Source organism: Chiloscyllium plagiosum, unplaced genomic scaffold (assembly GCF_037043375.1).
Source record: "Chiloscyllium plagiosum isolate Xiang-an unplaced genomic scaffold, Cpla_swu_hap1 HiC_scaffold_21, whole genome shotgun sequence".
Classification (NCBI taxonomy): Eukaryota; Metazoa; Chordata; class Chondrichthyes; order Orectolobiformes; family Hemiscylliidae; genus Chiloscyllium; species Chiloscyllium plagiosum.
The window spans coordinates 15237397-15264735 of NW_028270159.1; the positions used below are offsets into that span (position 1 = coordinate 15237397).

The following is a 27339-nucleotide window of genomic DNA, read 5'->3' on the forward strand; positions in this document are numbered from 1 at the left end:
AAGCATGGGCAGCAGTGGTTGAGCAATTAAAATCTGGATGTACAAATATTAAAGAAGTGTAAATATCACTGATGGTTGTGGGGCTGGATTTGGTTACAAAGACAGAAAGGGATGATGTCTTGGATATGAAAACAAGGATAAGAATTTTAAAATTAAGACATTCTTTGATGAGGAGCCAATGTAGATTAGTGAGCTCAGGGATGAGAGGAGAATGGGAGTTAATAGGATTTATGACATAGAGAGCAAGGTTTTGGATGACCTCAAGTTTACAGAGCGTAAAATGGTGGTAACCAGTTCTTCAAAACAGTCAAGCCTAGAGGTGATAGATGCACAAATAAGGATTTCAGCAATCTTACAATCCTACTCCTCATTCCCAACAGTTCAACATTGACAACTCAGAACAGAGCAGGCAATTAGCAGGTTGTAAGTTTGCTCATTGGGCTGGCAGGTTTGTTTTCAGATGTTTCATCACCATGTTAGGTAACATCATCAGTGAGTCTCTGCTGAAGCACTGGTGTTCCGCCCCACTTTCTATTTATGTATCTTGGCTTCTTAAAGTTGGTGATATAATTTCTGGTTCCTTTTCTCAGAGGTTGGTAAATGGAGTCCAAATCAAAGTGTTTATTGATTGAGTTCTGGTTTGAACGCCAGGTGTCTAGGAATTCCTGTGTAGCTCATTCCTGATGAAGGGGTTTTGTCCAAAACAGCGATTTTCCTGCTCCTCTGATGCTGCCTGACCTGCTGTGCTTTTCAAGCACCACTCTAATCTTGACTCTGATCTCCAGCATCTGCAGTCCTCACTTTTGCCTTGTATCTTTGTTTAGCCTGCCTTAGGATGGATGTGTTGACCCAGTTGAAGTGGGGTCCTTCTTCATCTGTCTGTAAGTGATAGTTGGTCATGTCTTTTGGTGGCTAGTTGTGTTTGTGTATCCTGGTGGCTAGTTTTCTGCCTGTCTGTCCGATGTAGTGTTTGTTATAGTCCTTGCATGGTATTTTGTATATGACAACACATCCATCCTAGGACAGGCTAAACAGAGACACACACAGGGATTCCTAGAGGCATGGCATTCAAACCGGAACTCCATAAATAAACACATCAATTTGGATCCCATTTACCAACCTCTGAGAAAAAAAACTGGAAATGATATCATGCACCTTAAGATACCTAGATACAGAAACAGAGAGGGGACAGAACACCAGGCTTCAACAGAGGCTCACTGATGTTACCTATGATGGTGACGAAATATCTGAAAACAAACTTGCCAGCTTAGCTAGTAAACTTACAACCTGAACCTGAACCTGAGTTACAAATCTTCTCAAAAATCACAAACCTTCAAAACTCCTGACCACTTATGAGTAGATCACATTTTGTTCAAGTTGCTCTTCATGGCAAGATTCAGGTAGAAAATAAAATATGTGTGGAAGGAACAGGGCAATATAAGCCTGGTTAGAAGAGGGCTTTCACGTCCAATACTCACATGTTTCCTTATTATGTATATGTTTCTTTACTGCATTATGAATAACATTCAAAATTCATATTAACATTCAGTTTGGGTTATGCTTTCAATGCAATTATTTGGCCTATTTGGCCTGTGAAGAGACATTTACAGTCTTTCCAGGGGAAGCAGCATTTCACTTGTACCTCCTTCAATCTGGCAGACTGGATTAGCCGTATCCAATGTGGCCTATTCTACATTGTAGAAACCAAACACAGTCTGGGTGCCAGCTTTGCAGAACACTTCTGGCCTGTTGCAAGCATGACCACAACATTCCTACAGCTCACATGCCCACTTGTGTATCCTTGGCATGCTGCAATGCTCCAGCAAATCACAGAGAAAACTGGAGGAACAACATCTCATCCTCAGACTAGGCATGTTACAACCTTTTGGCCTTAACTCTGAGTTCAACACCTTCAGACTGTGAACCCACTCCCATTCCTTCCTTTTCTTTTAGCTTTACTTGTAACATTCTCTGTCACCATGTCCTCTCTCCCCTCTCCCCAGTGGAACTGCCTGTTCTTTCCAGTCTGGCAGTTAGACACACCATTGTTCTGCCATTCTCAAATTTTGATCAATTAATCTGCACTATCAACACTTTTTCTTCCCCACCACTCCCCCACCACTATTGCATAAATGCCGCCCCATCCACACTTCACATTAGCTCTGATGAAGAGACACCTAGACTTGAAACGTTATTTTGTTCTTTCTCGTGGATGCTACCGGACCTACTGTGATCTCCAGCATGTTTTGTCTTCAGTCCAGATTCCAGCATCTGCAGTAATTTGTTCCTACATCCTGTTTACAATAGGGCTTCCAACATGCTGATGAGTATCTGTAATGGACACTTACCCCACAATAGGGCTTAGTTTCCTCTGCTTGCTGTCTGTAAGCAAATGAAAACCAATTCTCTGCAATACGACAGTGATTTAATTGTATAAACTGTGCTCAGAAGAAGTCTTGTTGTGCTGTTTCCCATAACAAGTACAACCTAGAAAGAATTGGGTGTATAAACATGCCTCAATAGATCCATAATGTTAAACAGCTCTGTAGCTTGGTTCATTTAGGCAACAAGTCACAAATTGTGGGCAATAGGTAACAATAATGTTCAGCATGTCGCTAAGTTTTCTTTGGGTTAACTTATTGTACAAGTCATTTTTCAGGTGAAATGTAAATCCGCCCTCTCAGATTAACATAAAAGATGCATGGTACTATTTCAAAGAAGGGCAGAAGTGTCTTCGTGGTGACTGATATTATCCCTTCACAAAAGCAGATTTGACTCGTCATTATCAGTTGCTGTTTGTGGGAGCTTGCTGTTTTTAGATTAAGTTAAAATCACACAACATCAGGTTATAGTCCAACTGGTTTATTTGGATGTACTAGCTTTCGGAGCACTGCTCCTTCATCAGCATCTGAAAGTTAGTACTTCCAAATAAACCAGTTGGACTGTAACCTGATGTTATATGATTTTTAGCTTTGTCCACCCCAGTCCCACACCAGCATCTCCACATCATGTTTTTAGATTGACTGTTGCATTTTGTACATTTCAACACTGATTACATTTCAAAAGTACTTCAGTGACTGAAAATTGGAGCATTATGAGATTATGGAAGGCACCTTAAAATGATTTTTGTCCTTCTTTCTTAAATAGACACAGCCAATTTACACAAACAAAAGGTTTCACAATAATCATGAGATAATGACCAGATTATCTGCTTTGAGTGAGAGATACAGAGTTAAGGTTTTGAGTCTGAAATGACTCTTCTTCAGAAATAAAAGAAGTTGAGTGTTTCTTTTGCTTTTATTTTAGTCTGGATCTCTGGATTACCAGTCCAGTGACAAAACCATGACACCATCATCTGAGGCATATCCTTCTAGTCCAATCTCTACCCATGCCTTGACCCATCAATCAAAACTACATTTTGCGGAGTCCTCTGGCATTAATACAATTAAGTGAACACCCTCTGCCACCAAAGACTTTGATAGGATCAGTTTGAGGCAGTGGTGTCTCAGTATAAGATCTATAATCTATGGAACTGAGGACTGTGTCAAGGCTTCCACTTGAAGAAATGAGTATATCTGTAAATTACTAGAGAATTGCCTGCATTAGCATTGGCCAGAAAGTAAGGGAGAGAAGTGAAAACATTTGGAAAATCAATGTTTCTCTTCTTTTAGGGGGTCCTCCAGAATTGACATTATTTGTGGGTCCTGAGACGACTAAACAGACCAATAATGGATCTGCATACCCTGCTATAAGTGGGGTTGATGCTGTTTGCTGAAGGACGTAGTTGGTACGCATACATTCCCACCTGGTCCTTTCATTGTTCGAACCTGGTCTCCATGTCAGAGATGCTCAAAACAGCTGGTACCTTTGCAGATAATTCTTTTCCAGTTTGGGTGATCTTGGGCTATTGTTTGCTATAAATTGATGGGACCATTGTATTTTTTTCAGGGAGATATTCGAGGAACTTGTTGCAGTGTTTCCCTTGCTCTCCTGGTAACCACTTCAGTTATGATGATAGAGCAGAACTCTGATGGAGCAGAATCCTTTTAATTCCAATTTGTTTTTTAAAAATAAAATTGCTATAAAAAGCTGTAGCTATAAATTGAGGGGAGGTGATGGCCTAGTGGTATTATCACTGGACTGTTAATTCAGAGACCCAGGTCATGTGCTGGGGCCCCAGGCTTGAATTCCACCATGATGCTGGAATTTGAATTGAATAAACATCTGAAAATAAGGTCTAATGATGACCATTAAATTGTTGTAAACTGTCAGAAAAATAAAGCCATCTGGTTCATTAATGTCCTTTGGGGAAGGAAACAGTCATCTTTACTGGTCTGCCTACACATGACTTCAGACCCACAGCAATGTGATTGACTTTTAACTGCCTTCTAGGCAATTAGGTATGGGCAATAAATGCTGCCCTAGCCAGCAATGCTCTCATTCAGTGACTGTCTGACAAAAACCTGTGTAAAGCTCATGTAATGTTACACCTGTAAAGCGTCAGGGAAACTTGAAACAGGAAGAGGTTTAACAAAAAGAGAACACGAGTGGGCTGAATATCTACAAATGTCTTCTGCATGCTGCTGCTCGACAACTGAGGTTGGAGAAGTCTTAGTTCTGAATTGAAAGTGACGCAGGTTGAACATTTTACTAAGTCCTGTTAAGAAGCTCCATTCCAGTGGGAAGACTAACAGACATGGGATGGAAACTGTGGAAAGGAAAGTGAAGGAGACAGATGACACAGCCTTAGCTGACCCAGTTTGCACATGCCTTGGATCTGTGGTGGTTCAGTTGGCTAGGATCATCAATTTAAAAACAATGAGTCTGATTTCACCATGTCATAATGCTATGACATCCAGTCTGAAGTATTTCTTGTAACCTCTGCTGGTAAATAAATTACACAACTATAGTCAAGTGGGGGAGACCAAAACCAGAGCTCATAAATATAAGTTAGTTCCTCAACAACTGAATAGGGAATTCTAGAGACACTACCTCAGCCAGAGACAGTTGCAATGTGAAAGCAGTTGTGGATGTAGCATGGCTAGAATGTGGAAAAATGCTATTTTAAATAGCGTGGATGCATCTAAACTGTAGTTAAATAAACACAAGGGAGAAGGACTACACTGATAGTTGAAGTGAAGAGATGTGGGAGAAGGGTGACAGTAAGCATACACACTGGGATGACTCAGTGGAGGTGAAAAGTACCTTTCTGTACAGCAAGATCTGTGTATAGTATTCTAAAGCAAAAGGATGCTATTTCAAGGCCTCTTAAAACCATTTTGGTGTCCAGTGCAAAGGGTTCCAAGTACGCTGTCCACTTCTGGCTTGCTGTACTGTTAGATGTTTGTCCAAGATTATATCACTCATTTTGCAATGTTTTCCACTGTTTTGTTGAATTGATTGGTAACTTCCATCTGCCTCCACTGCATTTCTTACTAAAAATGCTCAGCAGATGCAAAAATTGGCTGATTACAAAAGCAATCTCAAGACAAGGCCAGCAGCCCAGGAACCTAATGATTAAGGGATTGGGGGTGGGGGGGAGGTTTGGGTGGAGTGTTCGCCAAGCTTGATGCTGAACAATAAATCTATAGAATACTAACAAATGAGAACAACCACAGCCAAGCCCAAAATTCTCAAAGCATTAATCTGCCTTCAATTTTACTGTCGAATCCATGTAGCAGCTGTTATGATAATTTGCGTCATAAGTTGCATTTCAAACATAGTCTCCCACATTGTCCATTAAGTGAATGTCATCACCCAGTGCAGTACTTCAATCAACAATGAGAGAAACAGCATATTGTCAGAAATTATGGTTCAGTGTAAGAACTTCCTGAGCTCATGGACTTCAGATTCTGTTAATAATCACCCACTTCATCTTTGGGTTTTTTCATTTGTTTGTGCATTTTGAGCATGGATGGCTAAGCCAGCAGATACTGTCCACCCCTAATTGCCCTTGAGAAGGTGGATGTGAGCTGCTTTTTTGAATCTCTGCAGTCCTGTTGGGGAGAACATCCTAGAATTTTAACCCAGTGACAGTGAAGGAACTGTGATCTAAGGCAGAATCTTAGAGGGGTCTGAGCGACATGGGCTACGGGCAGAGAAAAATCAGAGAGGTTGTCCCACAAGGTCCATCTTGATGTTGAGTTAATCTTCCTCCACTTTTTATGCTTTTCACAAGTAGGATGGTGAACGTCTTAGTATCCATCAGCATAGTGACAATTGATGGGGCTTAACACTTGCTAAGCCCATCTTACCAAGCTTGTCAAACAAGCTAGACAGACATCAGGAAAACGCAGGAAGGAGACTAGAATGGGTATTTACCTCACCACATCAACATTACCTATCAACAAACTGCAGCCTAGCATACAACCAACAAGCTCAAGATTGAAATGCCTATCATCCATGGACATTATCATCCAGCACGACTATCTTAGCACCGCCATGCATGGTAAGAGTGCTCTGGAAACATAGATGTTCATTACAGAGTGCACCAATAACTAGCAATGACCAGCTTCAGAGTGGATACTTTACTGACAGGCATACTGAGACTGGACTAGATTGCATTTCAGGGATACTCTCTTGATCTCTTAGGACTTGTTAATTTAGCGGGTACCTGCTCTCTCACAACACCCCTGCCTTGCCTTTTCAATTAATGCAGCCACAAAATAGGCAACTTGCCTTACTACTAAGCAGCCCTCAGTCTAGAGAGAGCATATCTTGTAGACCAGCAGTGAGCTACCTCAATTTCATACGTGCACTATGTACCAGCAACAAACATGGCAAACACACTGTATGTGCACCTTTTTGGGAAAGCAAATCTTAGCAAGACTTATACACTTAATGGTAAGATCCTAGGGAGTGTTGATGAACAGGTTCATAGCTCCTTAAAAGTAGAGACGCAGGTAGATAGGATAGCGAAGAAGGCATTTAGTATGCTTTCCTTTATTGGGCAGAGTACTGAGTACAGGAGTTGGGAGGTGATGTTGTGGTTGTACAGGTTAGGCCACTTTTGGAATATTGTATGCAATTCTGGTCTCCTTCCTATTGGAAGGATGTTGTGAAACTTGAAAGGGTTCAGAAAAGATTTACAAGGATGTTGCCAGGGTTGGAGGATTTGAGCTATAGGGAGAGGATGAATAGGCTAGTGCTGTTTTTCCTGGAGTGTCGGAGGCTGAGGGGTCACCTGAGAGAGATTTATAAAATCATGAGGAGCACGGATAGGGTAAATAGACAAGGTCTTTTCCCTGGGGTGGGGGAGTCCAGAACTAGAAGGCATAAGCTTAGGATGAGAGGGGCAAGATATAAAAGAGACCTAAGGGGCAACTTTTTCACGCAGAGGGTAGTGCATGTTTGGAATGGGCTGCCAGAGAAAGTGGTGGAGGCTAGTACAATTGCAACATTTAAAAAGGCATCTGAATGGATATATGAATAGGAAGGGTTTGAAGGGATATGAGTCAGGTGCTGGCAGGTGGGACGAGATTGGGATATCTGGTCAGCATGGATGGGTTGGACCAAAGGGTCTGTTTCCCTGCTGGACACCTCTATGACTGTTTCAGTATTGTGGGGCACATGGGCAAATTAATTCATAACATTCTGGCTGGAGTTGTCTAATCTTTAAGACGGGACTAAGCAGTCATGGGAAATAAAGTTTTGAAGTTCTGTAATGGAGAGGAGGTTAGCAAAATAAGTCTGGCCTTATCAATCTAGAACTCTGTAAATCCAAGCTAAAGTTAGTGTCACATTATTACAGGTCACAGCATTCTGAAAGGGTATTGTCCTTAATTAAATCTAAAAAATGCTGTGCTCAGAACAATGCAGGTTTAAACATTGCAGTGTGGACAAGTGAGGGTTATGCATGTATGTAGCAATGTTTCACAAAATTAGGTGACTGTCATGTGTTTCGTGCCTTATTTGTCATTAAACTGGCAATCTCAGTTGGTGATACTAGGTCATTAGAATGGGACAATGTTTTATTTCCTACAACAAAAATCTTGGACTTTACCAAGCACAAAATTCACTGTAATAATGATTAAAGAATAACTGTTGATTATTACAATAAAATCCAACTCACAGAAGCATCATGCTTTTCCTTAATAAACATTTTTATTGAGAAGAAGATATTGAATTTTTTTACAAAAATATAAAATTACTCAATTGCGAACCCTAATAAAACCTGTGTGGTCCTTTCTCATGATGAAGGGCAAGACCTTCTCCAGCCTCAATACAAGCATTTTCGACAAAATTTTAAAGTTCACGTTTAATAACAATATGGGCCTATACGAAGTACAATCCTCTGGGGATTTCCCCTCTCTTGAGAATAAGAGAAATATTTGCTTCTCTCAGACAGGGTGGGAGGCAGTCCTGACTGTACAAATAATTGTACATATCCAACATTGGCCCGGCTAGCATGTCTATAAACTCCTTATAAAACCCGCTGCGAAATCTGTCTGGGCCAGGCGCTTTACCACTCTGGAGCTGCCTCAGCACCTCTTGGGTTATCAGAGAGGCATTCAAAAGAGACACCTGCTCTAAAGTTAGACCTGGGAGGTCCAAGGTCTTAAAAAGGACTCCATCTTCGCCTATCTGTCCTCACAGCCTTCCGACCGGTACAAACCAGAGCAGAATTTCCTGAATGCTGCATTAATCTTTTCGGGATCGCAGGTGATAGTACCAGCACATTCTAATAGACTGGGGAGGCACGCTTCTTTCTGGCCAAGTACGCCAAATACCTACCCAATTTATCACCATACTCGAATAACCTCTGTTTTGCAAAGGAAATTTCCCTCTTTGCTGTCTGGGTGAGCACAGCATTCAGAGTAGACCTGAGGGCTCTAATCTGCTGCAATTTAGTTACAGACTGTCTGTCAAAGTATGCTGTCTCAGCTGCGTTCTACTGGGCCTCGACCATGCGCTGCTACTACTTCCAAGTCACCGAGTAAGAAATGATCAAATCTCTTACATAGGCCTTGGCAGTCTCCCAGAGCACCGACGGATTACTGGCTGTACCGAACTAATGTCCCAAATAATTTTTAATTCCAGTGAAAAATATTCAATAAACTTGCTATCCTTTAGGAGGAAAGGATCCAAGCACCAGTGCCACAAGCCTGTCCCATCACCACCAGCCTTGACCTCCATGTACACTGCTGCGTGATCAGAAATGAACATAGAACATAGAACAATACAGCACAGAACAGGCCCTTCGGCCCACAATGTTGTGCCGTACATTTGTCCTAGCTTAAGCAACTATCCATGTTCCTATCCAATTGCCGCTTAAAGGTCACCAATGATTCTGACTCTGCCACTCCCACAGGCAGTGCATTCCATGCCCCCACCACTCTCTGGGTAAAGAACCTACCCCTGACATCCCCCCTTTACCTTCCACCCTTCACCTTAAATTTATGTCCCCTTGTAACTCTCTGTTGTACCCGGGGAAAAAGTCTCTGACTGTCTTCTCTATCTATTCCCCTGATCATCTTATAAACCTCTATCAAGTCACCCCTCATCCTTCGCCATTCCAAAGAGAAAAGGCCTAGTACTCTCAACCTATCCTCGTATGACCTATTCTCCATTCCAGGCAACATCCTGGTAAATCTCCTCTGCACCCTCTCCAAAGCTTCCACATCTTTCCTAAAATGAGGCGACCAGAACTGCACACAGTACTCCAAATGTGGCCTTACCAAGGTCCTATACAGCTGCAACATCACCTCACGACTCTTGAATTCAATCCCTCTGCTAATGAATGCTAATACACCATAGGCCTTCTTACAAGCTCTATCCACCTGAGTGGCAACTTTCAAAGGTCTATGAACATAGACCCCAAGATCCCTCTGCTCCTCCACCTTACTAAGAACCCTACCGTTAACCCTGTATTCCGCATTCTTATTTGTCCTTCCAAAATGGACAACCTCACACTTGACAGGGTTGAACTCCATCTGCCACACCTCAGCCCAGCTCTGCATCGTATCTAAGTCCCTTTGCAGCCGACAACAGCCCTCCTCGCTATCCACAACTCCACCAATCTTTGTATCGTCTGCAAATTTACTGACTCACCCTTCGACTCCCTCTTCCAAGTCATTAATAAAAATTACAAAACAGCAGAGGACCCAGAACTGATCCCTGCGGAACTCCACTTGTAACTGGGCTCCAGGCTGAATATTTACCATCTACCACCACTCTCTGACTTCGACCGGTTAGCCAGTTCTCTATCCAACTGGCCAAACTTCCCACTATCCCATGCCTCCTGACTTTCCGCAAAAGCCTACTATAGGGAACCTTATCAAATGCCTTACTAAAATCCATGTACACCACATCCACTGCTCTACCCTCATCCACATGCTTGGTCACCTCCTCAAAGAATTCAATAAGACTTGTAAGGCAAGACCTACCCCTCACAAATCCGTGCTGGCTGTCCCTAATCAAGCAGTGTCTTTACAGATACTCATAAATCCTATTCCTCAGTACCCTTTCCATTACTTTGCCTACCACCGAAGGAAAACTAACTGGCCTGTAATTCCCGGGGTTATCCCTATTCTCTTTTTTGAACAGGGGCACAACACTCGCCACTTTCCAGTCCCCTGGCATCATCCCCATTGACAGTGAAGACGAAAAGATCATTGCCAACGGTTCTGCAATTTCCTCTCTTGCTTCCCACATAATCCTAGGATATATCCCGTCAGGCCCGGGGGACTTGTCTATCCTCAAGTTTTTCAAAATGCCCAACATATGTTCCTCCTAACAAGTATCTCCTCTAGCTTACCAGTCCGTTTCATACTCTCCTCTTCAACAATACGGTCCCTCTCATTTGTAAATACTGAAGTATTCATTCAAGACCTCTCCTATCTCTTCCGACTCAATACACAGTCTCCCACTACTGTCCTTGATCGGACCTACCCTCGTGCTCGTCATTCTCATGTTTCTCACATATGCATAAAAGGCTTTGGGGTTATCCTTGATCCTACCCGCCAAAGATTTTTCATGCCCTCTCTTAGCTCTCCTAATCCCTTTCTTCAGCTCCCTCCTGGCTATCCTGTATCCCTCCAATGCTCTGTCTGAACCTTGTTTCCTCAATCCTACGTAAGCCTCCTTCTTCCTCCTTACAAGACATTCAACCTCCCTCGTCAACCAAGGTTCCCCCACACGACCAACTCTTTCCTGCCTGACAGGTACATATATATCAAGGACACGTCGTATCTGTTCCTTGAAAAAGTTCCACATTTCATCGACATCCTTCCCTGACAGCCTGTGCTCCTCAGATCCTGTCTTACAGCATCGTATTTACCTTTCCCCCAATTGTAAAACCTGCCCTGTTGCACGCACCTATTTCTCTCCATAACCAAGGTGAAAGTCACAGAATTGTGGTCACCATCACCAAAATGCTCACCCACTAACAAGCCCATCACTTGTCCTGGTTCGTTACCAAGTACCAAATCCAATATGGCCTCTCCTCTGGTCGGACAATCTTCATACTGAATTAGAAAAGCTTCCTGGACACATTGCACAAACACAGCCCCGTCCAATCTACTTGATCTAAAGAGCTTCCAATCAATATTTGGGAAGTTGAAGTCGCCCATGACTACTACCCTGTGGGTTCTGCACCTTTCCAAAATCTGTTTCCCAATCCGTTTCTCCACATCTCTGCTGCTATTGGGGGGCCTATAGTAAACACCCAACAAGGTGACTGCTCCTTTCCTATTTCTGACTTCAGCCCATACTATCTCCAAAGGCAGATCCCCCTCGAACTGCCTTTCTGCTGCCATTATACCATTTCTAATTAGCAACGCCACCCCCCCTCCTTTTTTAACCACCTCCCCTAATCTTACTGAAACATCTGTAACCAGGAACCTCCAACAACCATTCCTGTCCCTCTTTCCGTGATGGCCACAATATCGTAGTCCCAAGTACCGATCCACGCCTTAAGTTCACCCACCTTATTTCTGATACTCCTTGCATTGAAGTATACACACTTGAGCCCATCTCTGTGTCCGCAAATATTCCCTGTCAATGCTTCTCCACAGCCTCCCTACATTCTTGGACATCCTGAAAAACAGCTAACCTACTTGCTGGACTACAAGTCCGGATCCTATCCCCCTGCCAAATTAGTTTAAACCCCCCGAAGAGTGCTAGCAAACCTACCTCCCAGGATATTGGTGCCCTTCTGGTTCAGGTGCAACCCGTCCTGCTTGTACAGGTCCCACCTTCCCCAGAATGCAGTCCAAATACCTGAAGCCCTCTCTCCTACACCATCCTTGCAGCCACGTGTTCAACTGCAACTCTCTCCCTATTCCTTGCCTCACTGTCACATGGCACCGGTAACAACCCAGAGATGACGACTCTGTCCGTCCTAGCTTTTAGCTTCCAGCCTAACTCCCTGAGCTCCTGAATGACCTCCCCACCCCTCTTCCTACCTATGTCGTTGGTGCCATAGCTACAGCGGGCGCACAGAGAGGGGAGCCGAAAGGTAAGCAGAGACCAGTTTAAATTAATGTTTTTCTTTTTGCAGTCTGTGTTTTTTTTTTCAACTAGGAGCGGGAACCTGGAAGTCATCAACAGAGGCTTCTGGGAAGGTAAGAAGTTTGATTTAAAAGCACGTACTTCCGGGGTTTCGACCTCAGTGCTACAGCGGACGCACAGAGAGGGGAGCCGGAAGGTAAGCAGAGACCAGTTTAAATTAACGTTTTTCTTTTCGCAGTCTGCTTTTTTTTTCCAACTAGGAGTGGGAACCCGGAAGTATCTTTTTTCTCTTAATCAGTGAATGACTTCCCTTAACATTCCAGGTGCACCACTTTAACAAGCGGTTAGCCATAGACATCCAAAGCAGCCCGTGATCCCCGGGAGGAAGAACCCCATTTATAGCGCGCCAAGTGAAAACAGTAAACAGTTCATATAAACTTAAAATACAACTACAAAAACTACCAAATCAAAACTTCTAACAACTACTTCTACAATGAACCAACATATAACACAAATAAAAGGAGATTTTCCCCCTTACCCACTGGGGGCGCTCATACTAACCACTAACACCTCCATGGCTCCTTTTAGCTGAAGCCACGCCCCAAACCTAGACAAAACCAGATTTTAAAAGTTACACGTGTCTTACAACAAGAAAATTCAAAGTGTGAACTCTGCCCATCTCATCCATACTTTGACCCTCGGCAGTCCTGGTTAAAAAAAGGAACTCCCCTCACAACCCACCACCCCCAATCCCATACTGAGAGAGAAAAACAAAAAAGGGAATGGTAGAAAAAAAAGGATAATGGGAGGGGAGAAGGAAGGGAGAGGACAGAGAAAGAGAGAGAGAGAGACAGAGAACATAAAAAGGGAGACCCCCCACATATTAAAAAGACAAAACCAGGTAAGCCAGGCAAACTACAGAAAAAAAAAACAAATGGAACACGATTGTCCACATTATTTCAGCCAGCTAGTCTATTTTAAGGTGTCCAGGAAGTCCTTTGCCTTTTCCACTGAGTCATTCAGACCCTCCATGGCTGAAACGCAATATTGTCGGTGTCTTCCAGAGTACTGAATACTCAAGTCTCTCAGCCTCCTTTTTACCTCAAAGGCCTTCCTGTTATGGATCATGGCCGTAGAAAAGTCTTGGAAAAAAATAATTTGTATATCAGAGCCTGTGGATTCTTCCCCAGTGCTCTGGAAGCTTCTAGCACCATTTGCTTGTCTCTATAGTGCTGGAGTTGCAGTAGAACCAGGCCAAGGAGCTTGTCTGATCCGGGCCTGCGCACTGCGACCCAGTGGGCCCGCTCGACCCACACCCAGTTTGCCCCAACTTCCAGCTTTAAAAACTCCAGCTGGCCTCCTTCTTCCCGCTACGGCAGCCCACCCAGGCGGATGTTCTTCCAACGGCCTCGATTTGAGGTCGTAAACCCACTCAACTAAGACTCATATCTGCCATGCCAGGGCTTGGACCCGGCCCTCCGAGGATTCCACCACGGTATCGGAAGCTGAGATCCATTGCTCCACCTCCACCATGCACTGCCCAAGATGCTGGATCCCCTGGTCATGCTTCTGCAGCATGGCCAAGATCGGTTCCAGCCTGGTCCGGGACTCCTCCATCCTTGAATCAATCTTCTCTCAGAGTTTCACGACCTCCGAGACAAGGCTTTGCTCCACAGGTAAGTCACCTGGGGAGCTTGCGGAGGCCGATGCAGCAACCGTGGATGTGTCTGTTGCTGCAGGAGAGTGCCCTGCTTGTTGCGATGCTCATGGTCCTTTTCCCTTTGTCATTTTTTTGTTTCTTCTTTAAAAAATACTGAAACTAAAATATATATCTGGGGATCTAAAACCAGCGACATGTACCACAAAGGGCAGGAAAGGGTGGATGAATGCACCACTTTGTCTAGGTTTTGGTGCAGAGCTCAGCAGGGCAGACCTACCGGATCGCTGCCATCTTGGATTTCTAAACGCATCATGTTAATGTCCCATAAAGTCACATAAACTAACACAGGAGACTAAACAAGTTGTTTAGCCGCTTGAAACTGTATATTCCCTGCCCGAACATCTGTTCCTCTTTAGCCAGGCCAAAGTATTTTTCCATTATTATACATCAGACAGCATTTTTCAGCATCAATGAAAGCTTGACAACCTACTATACACAATATAGATCATAATCACATCAACTCTGCCAACACAGGAAACTTCTCCCCACTTTTAACAAAACCACAAATCATGTTTTATAATTACAGTACAACACAACTTTGTGCTAGTCATTTTGATGAACAACAACGTGAACTATAACAAGCCATTTTAAAATCAACAGATGTTATTTTGTCTTCATTATTTTCCCTCCCTTCTGAATTTAGTCCCGTTTTATTCCTCCCTTTAGAAACCTCAAAAACAACTTGCTCAAGTCACCCGAGACAACGCATGTCATGAAGTGGTACCTAAGAATGGACTCAGCTGCAATCCTTTCCTGATTGTACCTTATATCGCCTTATTGTTTTAAGTCAACATGCACCAGGAAAATAAAGCGATATGTCATAACAACATCAACCTTCCTTTATATAATGCCTTTGATCTAGTAAAACACTCTCCAAGAACATGATCGAGCAAACTTCTACAACAAGCCATACAAGGAGATATTAAGATAGGTGATCAAAAACTTTGTCAAGAGCTTGGTTTCAAGGAAAGTCTTAAAGGAGGAGAAAAGTAGAAAAGCAGGTTTAGGAAATGTACTTCACAAATGACAGCCTTAGCATTTGAACGCCGAGTGAGTACTTGAAGAGTAGATGAAATACCAAAAATATAGTCCTCCTGCAGTTTCTATTAATCATTGCAGAACCTCTGCATGTAACTCCCATTGTATGATAGCATTTGGAAATGTTTCTGTTACATATATTACTAATTTACAAGAGACTACATGAGATCTATGTCTTCCATTTGACCGAAAATCTAATAATGTAGTTACTGTGTACTTTTGTCTAAGTTAGTATATCACATTCATATAACCTGCAAGCTCATTTCAGACTAGGGTACAATACTATTCAGAAATCCTCTTACTTTGTGAATTTTGAGCTCAAGTTAAGAAATTAAGCAGAGAAATTATACACATTTTCATTTCAGCCATCAGTGTATTTCAGTTTCACTTATTCCCAGACTGCCTGTTTACCAATTGTTCAACAGTTGATATTCTTGATCTCGGAATCACCCCTGCCTCAAACTCAGAATACACCTGGAATTATTATCAGATATCTTCCTGACCTTCAACCATCCCACATAGTGAAATTCATCCCTCTACTTCCAATATTTTATAGCAATTATAGAAAAAATTCCAAGTTTTTTTAACCGTGTTTTTGATGAATACTAAATAGCTGCAGCAGTGTCCAGGTGATTAATCATGGCTTTATATAAAGTCCAGTATTATTCTGGATATTGGTCATCCTTCCCTGACTTCAGCTGAACATTACTGTGAATCGGTCACTGAGAAACTCAAATCTCCTTTTTGTGCTGCAAATCTTAATTTTCCTGCAGCAACCCTTGACTCCTTCTATAGGTACACAAGAATCATAAAAGGAGGATCAAGGCTAGTTAAGGATCAATAAAAAGATTTACACATTGAGGCAGAGCACATAGGTGAGATATTAAATTAATACTTTGCATCAATCTTCACCAAGGAAGATCATGCAATCAAGGCAATGGTGAAAGAGGAGGCAGTACAGACATTAGATAGGTTTACAGTTGATAAGGAGGTGGTATTGGATAGGCTACCTATACTTCAATTTAATAAGGCACCAGTACAGATTAAGAGGCATCCAATGATATGGAAGGAAATAGGAGTGGAAATTCTAGAGGCACTGGCCATCATAACTTAGGACAGTGCCTAAGGACTGTATAAGTAGACCCTTGTTCAAAAGACGATAACAATAAGCCTAGCAACTACAGGCCTATCAGATTATCCTCAGTGGTGGGAAAACTTCAAGAAAAATATCTCATAGGACTAAATTAAATAGCCACATGTACAAACACAGGTAAACTGAGAAAAGTTTGCATGGATTTCATAAGGGCAAATTGTTTTAAACAGACTTCCTGTACTTTTTGAAGAATTAAGAGATGAGGGCAAATCTATTGATTGCTGTATATGGAAATCCAAAAGGCATTTAATAGAGTGTTACACAATAAACTGATGAGCAAAATTATAGCCTAAGGAATAAAACGAACAACACCAACACAGAGATACTAATTGGTTGGATTATAGGAAATAGATAATAATGCTTAGTGAATTGTTTATGAGATGGAGGAAGGTTTTACTGGAGCTCCCAGGGTCAGTGTTGTGACCCTTGCTTTTAGTGACATATATTAATAACCTCATTTTGATTGAAGACATTGTTGCCAAGTGAGCTGGAACTGTTCAGAAATTGTGGAGATACGTTTACCTGGCTGACACGAGTGGTAGCAGACGCGAGTCTTTCTTCCACCTGATAATTGGAGGAGGGGAGCCCTGAACTTCACAGGGTAGTGTCACCTCTGTCCCAGCTGTGGCTGTGATTTTAATTGGTTTGTCCAAATTATCTGGGTTCACTCCATCAATCTGAGGTTTTGCTGCAGACATAAAGAAAAAATCAAAGCACAGGATATATATTTAATAACAGCATTATATTAATATTAAATCCTTCTGATGCTTTCAGTCTCTTTCATCCTATTTGTTTTGATCTGTGAATTTGCTTGAAGGGGTAAATCTAGAGGGAAGTATTCCTGTTTCCCTTGGCCCTGAAATGGTGCTGGAAAAGCAATTAATCTTTGGATTAATGCTCAGTCACTGCCTTCAGCTACTAGGTTTTCCAAATCCTGGAAAAAACATTCCATAACCATTAGATATTAAATCCACATTATAAAATGTGAAGCATTCAGACAGATTAGTATTAAGTAACTAAGCCACTTCTTGAGGACAGGTTTGTCGCCCATTGCCCAAACAATTTCTGGCTTAAGCAGATCTATTGAAGGTGGATTGGCATTAGGGTATTTTTTAATTCTTTTGGTATTTTTAATTGTGGACTGAAATGAGAAAATAATCACATTAGAAACCAAGAATGGCTGGAGGAATGCTGAATGTTTCAAAAGCAAGTAACTTGACACTCAGGAGCATCATTTACACAGCTGGTTGTTTAAGTATTTTTGTAAGTTTAGTTTGTAGATGACTGGATCCATAGATTTTGTTCAAATAAAACTTTTGTTGGCAACAAATAATGAATTGGTTGTGTCTTAGTGATCAGTTATCAATGACAAAGATATTCTGCCTGTCAACAATTATCCTTCAGCAGTTACTCTAAGTTGTAACTTTTTAATTAATAAATCACAAACCTTTTAGAAGTAACCTAGCATCCTTCTTTTGAACCAATGGAAACATCTGGAGAATGACTATTGAGAAGTAGCACTCTGACCAGCTTTGGAATCTTCAGAGTCGTTTCAACAGATCCTGTGACAAGCAACCACTGAACTGCCTTTCCGGTGTTCTCTTCTATGTATGTGTATTGGGGAATTTATAAGGGGATTACATTTTTAATTAGTAGAGTTATATGTTTATACTTCATAACTCGACTGACTCCCGCCTCAGGCGACTGACTGTGTGGAGTTTGCACGTTCTCCCCGTGTCTGCGTGGGTTTCCTCCGGGTGCTCCGGTTTCCTCCCACCATCCAAAAAGATGTGCAGGGTCAGGTGAATTGGCCATACTAAATTGCCTGTAGTGTTAGGTAAGGAGTAAATGTAGGGGTATGGGTGGGTTTCGCTTCGGCGGGTCGGTGTGGACTTGTTGGGCCAAAGGGCCTGTTTCCACACTGTAATCTAATCTAATCTAATCTAATCTAACTGTTTACCTGCAGCTAGAGTCAAATTTCTTGTAATAAGTAGTAATTTTTGTTAAGTACATTAAGTACCTAGTCAGCGGTTCTTGTCAATCTCGGTTTAGAAGCCAGGTAAATCAGAGAATTTGGTGGTGCATTTTTAAAACATTTTAACCTTTTGCAATGATTCTGGGAATAGCAAGGCTTAATTTCCAGCAGGCTATACTAGTGAGATGCATTTACTACTCATCACTTACCACCTCCCACTCGACAAGTCTCCTGTAGAGATTAATATTCCTTTAAATATATTTAAAGCTGAGATAGAAAGATTGTTGGTCCCTCAGGAAATCAAGGGCTATATGCAGCAGGTGGGGAGGTGGAGTTGAAGCCCATGATCATGTTAAATAGGAAAGCTGGCTCAAAGGGCTAGATGGTCCACTCCTACTCCAATTTCTTGTGTTGGCTAATGTACATTTTAACATCTTGCATGCTAAGTGTAACATGAGACTTTTTATGTGGAGCAACAGACTGGGTGTATTTGAATCTAACTGTAATATCACTAATATCCTTACTGTGGACAAACAGCTGCATTTCTCTGCTGGAAACCCCTGCTACATTTGTTGCAGTGCAGATGTAGATTCCAGAATCTTCTGCTGATGGGTATGGGATCAGGAGCTTTCCACTTGCATCGATTGAATATTGTGGTTCATGTCGAGATATGAGCTCCCTACCCTGCAGATGACATAGAAAACAAGGAAGGCATAATAGTTTCAGACGAAAAATGTTTTGAATAGTAACCCTAGAGGCAGCCCTGCCCCACCTCTTAATCGCCTTACCATGTGCATCACCTTTTGGTAAAAGAGCCAGAAGGTGACTTGTTCTAAAAGCCTGTGTCAATGTGTGAGTACATTTATGTCACTCACTTTCTCATTCTGAATGCTGGATGCTACCCATTATGCTCTACTCTCCTGTTTTTCATTTGTTATTGGACAGTGTCTTGTGTGGGGAAGGCAACAGATTATAACATCTGATCATCAAATCTTAGACAATTTCTGTAGATCCAGTCACGTTATAGGAAGGAGATGAATGCACTGATGTGAGTGCAGAAGCAGTTTACAAGAATAGTTCCAGAGATGAGGAGCTTTAGTTATGAGGTCAGATCGAAGAAGTTGGGACAGTTTCCCTGCGGGAGAAGAAGGCTAAGAGGAGATTTGACAGAGGTTTTCAGAAACATGAGCGGGCCAGATAGAATAGTTAGGGAGAAATTGTTCCCAATCATAAAAGGTACTGGAACAAGAGAGCATTGATTAAAAATGATCTGCAAAGGAAGTAAGGGTGAAGTGAGGAAAATCTTTTTAATGTGATTCAATTGAGGCATTCAAGAGGACATTAGATGATTATTTGGTTAAAGATAATGTGCAAGAATGTGGGGATATACAGCTAATTCTCCTATAAGTTGAGGGATGAGGACCTATAAAGTGATTTCAGGGAGTTATGTTGGAAGCTAAAACGCAGGATGAGCAGAGTAGTAATCTCAGCATTACTACCGGTGCCATGTGTTAGGTGAGGCGAGGAACAGGGAACAAGTGCAGCTAAACACATGGCTAAGGGCTGGTGCAGGAGGGAGGGCTTCAGATACATAGATCATTGGGGCACCTTGTAGATGAGGGACGGGTTGCATTTAAACTGGAGGGACACCAATGTCCTGGGTGGGAGATTTGCGAGATCACTTCGGGAGGGTTTAACTAGTTTGGCAGGGGGATGTGAACCAGAGCTGTAGCTTAGTGGAGAGGGTAGTTAATGAACAGGTAGAAATAGAATGCAGAGAGTCTGTCAGGAAGGATAGGGCAAAGGGATTTGTTGAAGTGTGCCTGTTTCAATGCAATGAGTGTCAGGATAAGAGTGATGAACTTAGAGCATGGATCAGTACTTGGAACTATGACATTGTGGCCATAAAGGAGACATGGATTTCACAGGGCAGGAATGGTTGCTGGATGTTCCAGGGTTTAGATCTTGTAAAAAACGGGGTGGTAAAAGAGGAGGGGGAGTAGCATTGTTAACTAGGCAGTGCATCACAGCTGCAGAAGAGGAAGTTGTTACGGTGGGTTTGTCTCCTGAGTCAGTTTGGGTGGACGTCAGTAACAGGAAAGGAGCAATCACTTTATTGGGTGTTTCCTGTAAACCCCCAACAGTGGCAGAGAGATGGAAGAACAGATTGGACAGCAGATTTTTAAAAGGTGCAGATGTAACAGAGTTGTTGTTTTGTGTGACTTCAACTTCCCCAATATTGATTGGAACCTTCTTAGTGCAATGGTCTGGATGGAACCGATTTTGTCAGGTGTCCAGGAGGGATTCCTGACTCTATATGTAGATTGGCTGACTGGGGAGGGAGAGCCTTACTGGATTCAGTGCTAGGCAATGAGCCAGGCCAGGTGTCAGATCTCTTGGTGGGAGAGCATTTCGGTAACAGTTACCACAACTGCCTCACCTTTACCATAGCCATGGAGAGGGATAGGAGCAGACAGTATGGAAAGATATGTAATTGGGGGAGGAGAAATTATACTGCTAGGAGCTCTGGAGTATAAATTGGAACAATTATTCTATGAGAAATGCAAAACAGAAATGTGGAGGCTGTTTAAGGAGCACTTGTTGCGAATGTTGGATAACTTTTTCCCACTGAGACAAGCAAGAAGTGGTAAGGTGAAGGAGCCTTGGATGACAAGAGCAGAGGAGCTTAACATCAAAAGGAAGAAGGAAGCTTATTTAAGGTTGAGGAAGCAAGAATCTAGCACAGCTTTAGAGGATTATAGGGTAGCTAGGAAAGAACTCAAAAATGGACTGAGGAGAGCTAGGAGGGAGCACAAAAAAGCCTTGGCATGTACAATTAGAGAAAACCCAAAGATGTTCTACATGCAAGTGAGGAATAGAGAAAGATCAGAGTGAGGGTAGGGCTGATCGGGGATAGTGGAGGGAACTTGTGTCTGGAGTCTGAAGAGGTAGCTGAGGCCCTAAATGAGTTTTTGCTTCAGTATTCATGAGAAAGGAGGACATTGTTGACTGTGAGAACACCAGGGACCAGGTCAATAGGCTTGAAAAAATTGATATTAAGGAAGTGAATGTGCTGGAAATTCTGGGAAACATCAAGACAGATATGTCCCCAGGGCCAGACCAAATGAATGAGATTGCTGTGCCACTGGCAATGATCTTTGCATCTTCACTCTCCATGGGAGAAGTACCGGCTGATTGGAGGGAGGCAAATGTTGTTCCTCTGTTCAAGAAATGGAATAGGGAAATCCCTGGGAACTACAGATCAGTCAATCTTATGTCTGTAATAAGCAAGGTACTGGAAAGGATTCTGTGATGCAGGATTTATGATGATTTGGAAAAATATAATTTGATTAAAGATAGTCAGCATGGCTTTGTGAGGGGCAGGTCAAGTCTCACAAGCCTTATTGACTTCTTTGAGGATGTGAGGAGACAAGTTGATGAAAGTCGAGCAGTGGATGTGGTGTATATGGAATTCATTAAGGCATTTGATAAGTTCCCCATGGTAGGTTCATTCCGAAAGTTAGGATGTATGGGATACAGGGAAATTTGGCTGTTTGGATACAGAATTGCTGGCCAAAAGAAGACAGTGAGTGGTAGTGGAAGGAAAGTATTCCACCTGGAGGTGGGTGACCAGCAGTGTCCCATAGAGATCTGTTCTTGGGCCTCTGCTCTTTGTAGTTTTTATAAATGACTTAGATGAAGAAGTGGAAGGGTGGGTTAGTGAGTTCGTCGATGACACAAAGGTCGATGGTGTCGTAGATAGTGTCGAGGGCTGTTGCAGGCTACAACAAGACATTGACAAGATGCAGAGCTGGTCTGAGAAGTGGCTGATGGAGTTCAACCTGGATAAATGCAAAGTGATTCATTTTGGAAGGTTGAATTTGAATGCTGAATACAGGGTTAAAGACAAGGTTCTTGGCAGTGTGGAGGAACAGAGATCTTGGGGTCCATGTACATAGATCCCTCAAGTTGCCACCCAAGTTGATAGAGTTTAAGAAGGCATATGGTGTTTTGGCTTTCATTAACAGGGGGATTAAGTTTAAGAGCTGTGAGGTTTTGCTGCAGCTCTATAAAACCATGGTTAGACCACCTTTGGAATATTGTGTCCAGTTCTGGTCGCCTCATTATAGGAAGGTTGTAGATGCTTTAGAGAGGCTGCAGACGAGATTTACCAGGATGCTGCCTGGATTGGAGGGCATGTCTTATGAAGAGAGGTTGAGTGAGCCAGGGCTTTTCACACTGGAGAGAAGAACAAAGAGACGTGACTTGATAGAGCCGTACAAGGTATTGAGAGGCATAGATAGAATACACAGCCAGAGACTTTTCCCCAGGGCAGAAATGGCTGTCTTGAGGGGTCATAATTTTAAGGTAACTGGAGGAAGGTGTAGGGGAGATGTCAGAGGTGGTTCTTTGCGCAAAGAGTTATGGGTGCATGGAATGCACTGCAGCAGTGGTAGTAGAGTCAGAGACATTAGGGACATTTAAGTGACTGCTGGACAAGCACATGGATGGGAGTAAATTGAGGGGGGTGTGGTTATGTTGATCGTAGATTAAGATAAATGCTTGGCACAACATCATGGGCCAAAGGGTCTGTACTGTTCTATGTTCTATAAAGCGTGTTTCATAAACGTGACTTGGCTATAACGCGATTTGTGATTGTGGACCGGACCTTTATTTTAAATAAAGCAAGCTATTATTGGTTATTGCACTATTTCAACCCTGCACTAGGTGCCGTGGTGTGCTGAGGACTGGATCCTTTGTTGACATCATGTGGTCAGTCAACCCGCGAGCTTTCTGGTGAAGAGATTTCTGAAAGGCGCAGTGCTGTACTCAGTGATTTTAGGTCCTTTAGGAAAGTAATGATGAGGTGATGATGACCCTCAACCCCTGTCTTAATACAGTTCTGCACTGTAACTCAGCAGACTCAGAAACCATGTAAGCTGTTAAATTTACTGTTTTATTTCATTGAAATATATGATTTTAAAATTGAATTAGACTGTGCTATCATTTGTGTTAGGCTAACTACTATTTTTGTTTCGATTTTTACTCATTTTTGGTGGTTCGCCTCTAACCCTGTATTTCCCATAGACCCCATTATTCCTACTGCGTGATTTCCTATAACACAACATCACACAGGAATGTTGCTTTAGGAGAACTACCTAGCGTGAGATTAGTATTAGGTATTGATGCTCATTTATTATGCTGATGCAAGCATCATGAACTGAATGGCCTCCTTCTGTAACAATTCAGTGATTTGTAACAGGCGTTTTTAACACAATACTGTAATTGATATGTAAGATCCACAAGACCATCAGCTTGTCAATGGTTAGATCATTAACAGTCACCAGGAGACTGCACTTCGCTTGAATAAGATCATATAAAACTGGCTCTTTCTAGAAAGACTATTGAATAACCCTACAGGATGAATTAAAGAGGGAGTAGAGAAGGGACTCTCCCTTAATCTGCCCTCCAGACACTAGAAGAAAGTGGCTGCCAATTATAATGCCTCTTGTAAGATTGCTTTAAATTTTTAGAATTTAAGGGTGTCAGATTTATGAATTCTACTAGCTTTCCCATCAAGTTTCAATATTCTCAAATCCGGAAAACCACATTAAGTATTAACATTTTCAACTGCTGGGAATGAATTCTTAAACCTCTCTTAAAAAATGGAAAATTCCCTAACATGTACCATCGTTGTTAAGCCAAAGTGCAAATTTTCCATTGCAGCTATTGAGAAGGCAAATGGAATGTTGACCTTTGGAGGTTAAAAATAGGGAAGTCTTGTTACAGTTACACAGGATGTTTTGAGGCAGTACCTGGAAGTATAGTTCAGTCCCTGTATTTAAGAAAGGATATTCTGGCACTGGAGGCATTTCAAAAGAGATTCACTAATTCCTGGGATGAAGGGTTAATCTATGAAGAACGGCCAAACAGGTTAGGCTTTTATTCCTTAGTGCTTCAATAGGATCACTTCACATTCTTCTAAACACTAAAGAATAAAAGTCTAACTTGTTTAACCACTCTTGATAAATTAACCCTTCATCCCAGGAATTAGAGAATCTTTTTGAATTGCTCCAGTGCCAGTATATCCTTCCTTAAATTCTCAGTCAGCTTGACAGGATAGATGTTGAGAAGACGTTCCCATAAGTGAGGGAATCTCAAAACAGGGTACATAGTTACAGAATAAGAACAGCTCCATTTAAAATAGAGTTGCAAAAGAATTTCCTCTCTCAGAAAGTAGTAAATGTCTGGAATTCACTACTTGAGAGAGTTGGGGAGGCTAGATTACTGAAAATATTTAAAGAGGAGGAGGATATCAAGCAGTTGAGGGTTATGAAGAGCTGGCATGAAAGAGGAGTTTGAGCCTGGGGAAAATCAACCATGATCTTAAAGAATGGCAGGGCAGGCTTAAGAAGCTGAATGGCCTACTCCTGCTCCTATTCTTATGTTCTATATATCCTTCTTTTAAGAGAATAGCAACACCTACAACATAACTTGGATGTTCAGGCTCTTTCTTATTTCTGGAGTAACCTGTATTAGGACCCTGTGATTATGTCATACCTTGGACCAAACGACTGTTGGTTTTGGAGTTCCACTCGATTCACAAAGCAGAGTGATAGCCACCCCCTCATCAGTGATGTAAACAGTTTGCCCATGTTTAATTGAAGGTAGAACTATAGAAAAAGAAAATCTTTTTAAAAATGTCAACTTATACAGATGCAAATTGATTTCATTAATAATTTGTAATCAGAAGAAATATTCCATATTTTGTTTGGTGCGGGAGGATAATCAGACATGTCCTCTTTTGTTAACTATCTCCAAAGATATGTCTTGTGCTGGCAACAGCAACAACCTGGATCAACCATAATCTGAATTTATTTCTTTTCTTTGTGGGTGAGGTGATTCCAAAATTCAAGGTTGTCTTGATGAGGTTGGTCATTAAGGATACAGAGGAAGCTGAATAGTATCAACACAACATTTTGTCACTTCTCTTTATTAATTCTTTGCAGGCCACAACCTTTGTTCCTGCTTCAGTGTTATCCCCAGTTACAATAGCAATAGTTGCAGAAACTACCAGAGCATATCCATAGTATTACTCTGAAAAAGCAACATGACTCCCGAGAAAGGAGGAACACTGATCCTGCAAGTTATCATCCCTCCAATTTCATCAAGAAATTGGATATTACACTCTACAGGAAGCCATCAAATGAGAAAACCTATTTATTCCTCCAGGGAGTTGTTCCCTATGGTCTTCTCCTTAATAAATACGAGAGTGGACTGTGGATGATCAGTCTTTGAGTATGTTTAAGGTAGAAATTGATTACCATTCGAGTACAGGGTTTGAGATGGGGTGAGTAAAAGGAATTGAAGTGTTCGATCAGCTATGATCGTACTGAATGACAGGACTCCTTTTTCTGTATTCCTAAATAGAGAACTTCATGATCATGATCTGACAGTATAATCAATTCTGATTACAATTAACCTCTTTATGTTTAAGATCAGTTCACTTCCACCAACTCAAGAAACACTCAGTTTCCAAAGAATACACCAAACTTGTGTTCATTACACGATCTCCTGAGGCTTCACCTTGACTGGGAAGAAAAAAAGAGGGACTATTGCTTCCTTATGTGGAGAGAATGTGAAAGGGAAAGGTCATCTCAAAGTACCTGTTACTAGCCAGGAAAACCATTATGAATATATTCCTGTTTGCACGCAGCAAGTGAAATGTAAGTGAGGTGACAACTTATCAGTCATCCTAAAGGACCTCAAACTTCTGCAATACTGACAACAGGTATGCACAAATATCACAAGGAAACTGGAAACATTTGTTTCTGCTTCCATCCTAACAGCATTGTGGGTGTGTCTAACACTACAAGTACGGCAGCATCTCAAGAAGACAGCTCAACACCAACTTCCCAACAACAATTCAGAATGGGCAATTATTGTTGGTCTTGCCAGTGACCCTTGTATCCATGAGTGAATAAAAACAAGTCCCTCTTCAAACTACTCACCATGAACATACACTGTGACGGTCTTATTAACAGATCCCACTACATTTCTGATGGTGCAGATATACTTTCCAGCATCTCCTTGCTCTGTTCTCTCAATAAAGAAACTGCCATCACTTCGGATTGACAGACGACTGTCCAAACTTAACTTCAGGGAGGCAAGAAGGGAATAATGCTTAAAATCTCAAAATAACAATTTTCTAAGTGATGAAGAATCATTTTAAACAGTGGTGCAGGATATGTTTCTGCTGTTTTTTTTGTTTTCCAGTATTACCGTCTCCCATTTTTATGTCCTCTTGTAAAATGCTGACTCTTGTCAGTCAGCCTTGTACCTCATTCAATGTGGAATCCTCATCCTAATATTGTTGGCCAACCATTTGACTACAGAGGTCTCAGATGCAAATTTCAGTACTTGATCTCCATAATGTAATGTTGCAATGAGACTCACAACACATTAATCAGAAAAGAGAATGTTAGCTAACTTTCCTTCTCCTGACTACACAATTAATGATAATTGTAGGTCAATTGTGCCAGCTGATATAATAATAGTGTAAGCACAAAAGCTCTCATCAATATTAGGTATTTACTTTCATTCATTGAGGTAGCTCCAAAACTAAAATTTCCTTAATCTGTTGAGGTTCTTGAATATAAGAAAATATTTGAAAACAAGAAAGTCTATATGGTAACTGCAGCTCTCAACAGGCAATGCCTTCACCTCTGTAACCTGCATCTGAACCAAGCAACAATAGATGTAATGGATCTTTCCTTTGTATCCTTGGAGAAGGTAAGTGAACTAGAACAGTTTCAGTCTCTGGAGGGTGGAAATACAAATAGCTCATCATAGTTAATTTTAGTTAGTATTCACATTTAAATATTAAACACCCGTACCCATGTGAATATAGACATCTTTCAATTTCACATTAAGTCATTCAAACCAGAAGGTATAGGTTAGATTTCTGATCTGAGTAAGATGTCTGATATCATGACAAACCAA

General features: G+C 41.7%; 1 protein-coding gene across 1 annotated transcript in view; it reads right to left on the reverse strand.

Annotated features, from left to right (window-relative positions):
* The window catches only part of LOC122564614 (hemicentin-1-like), a 421032-nt gene that overhangs the window by 261253 nt on the left and 132440 nt on the right, over nt 1–27339 (reverse strand). The window contains exons 19-22 of the mRNA XM_087998302.1: nt 26349–26493; nt 24898–25010; nt 18861–19020; nt 16884–17049 (exon numbers count right to left, since the gene is read on the reverse strand). Of these exons, the coding sequence (XP_087854428.1) occupies nt 16884–17049; nt 18861–19020; nt 24898–25010; nt 26349–26493 (584 nt within the window). The remainder of the gene's footprint in view (nt 1–16883; nt 17050–18860; nt 19021–24897; nt 25011–26348; nt 26494–27339) is intronic.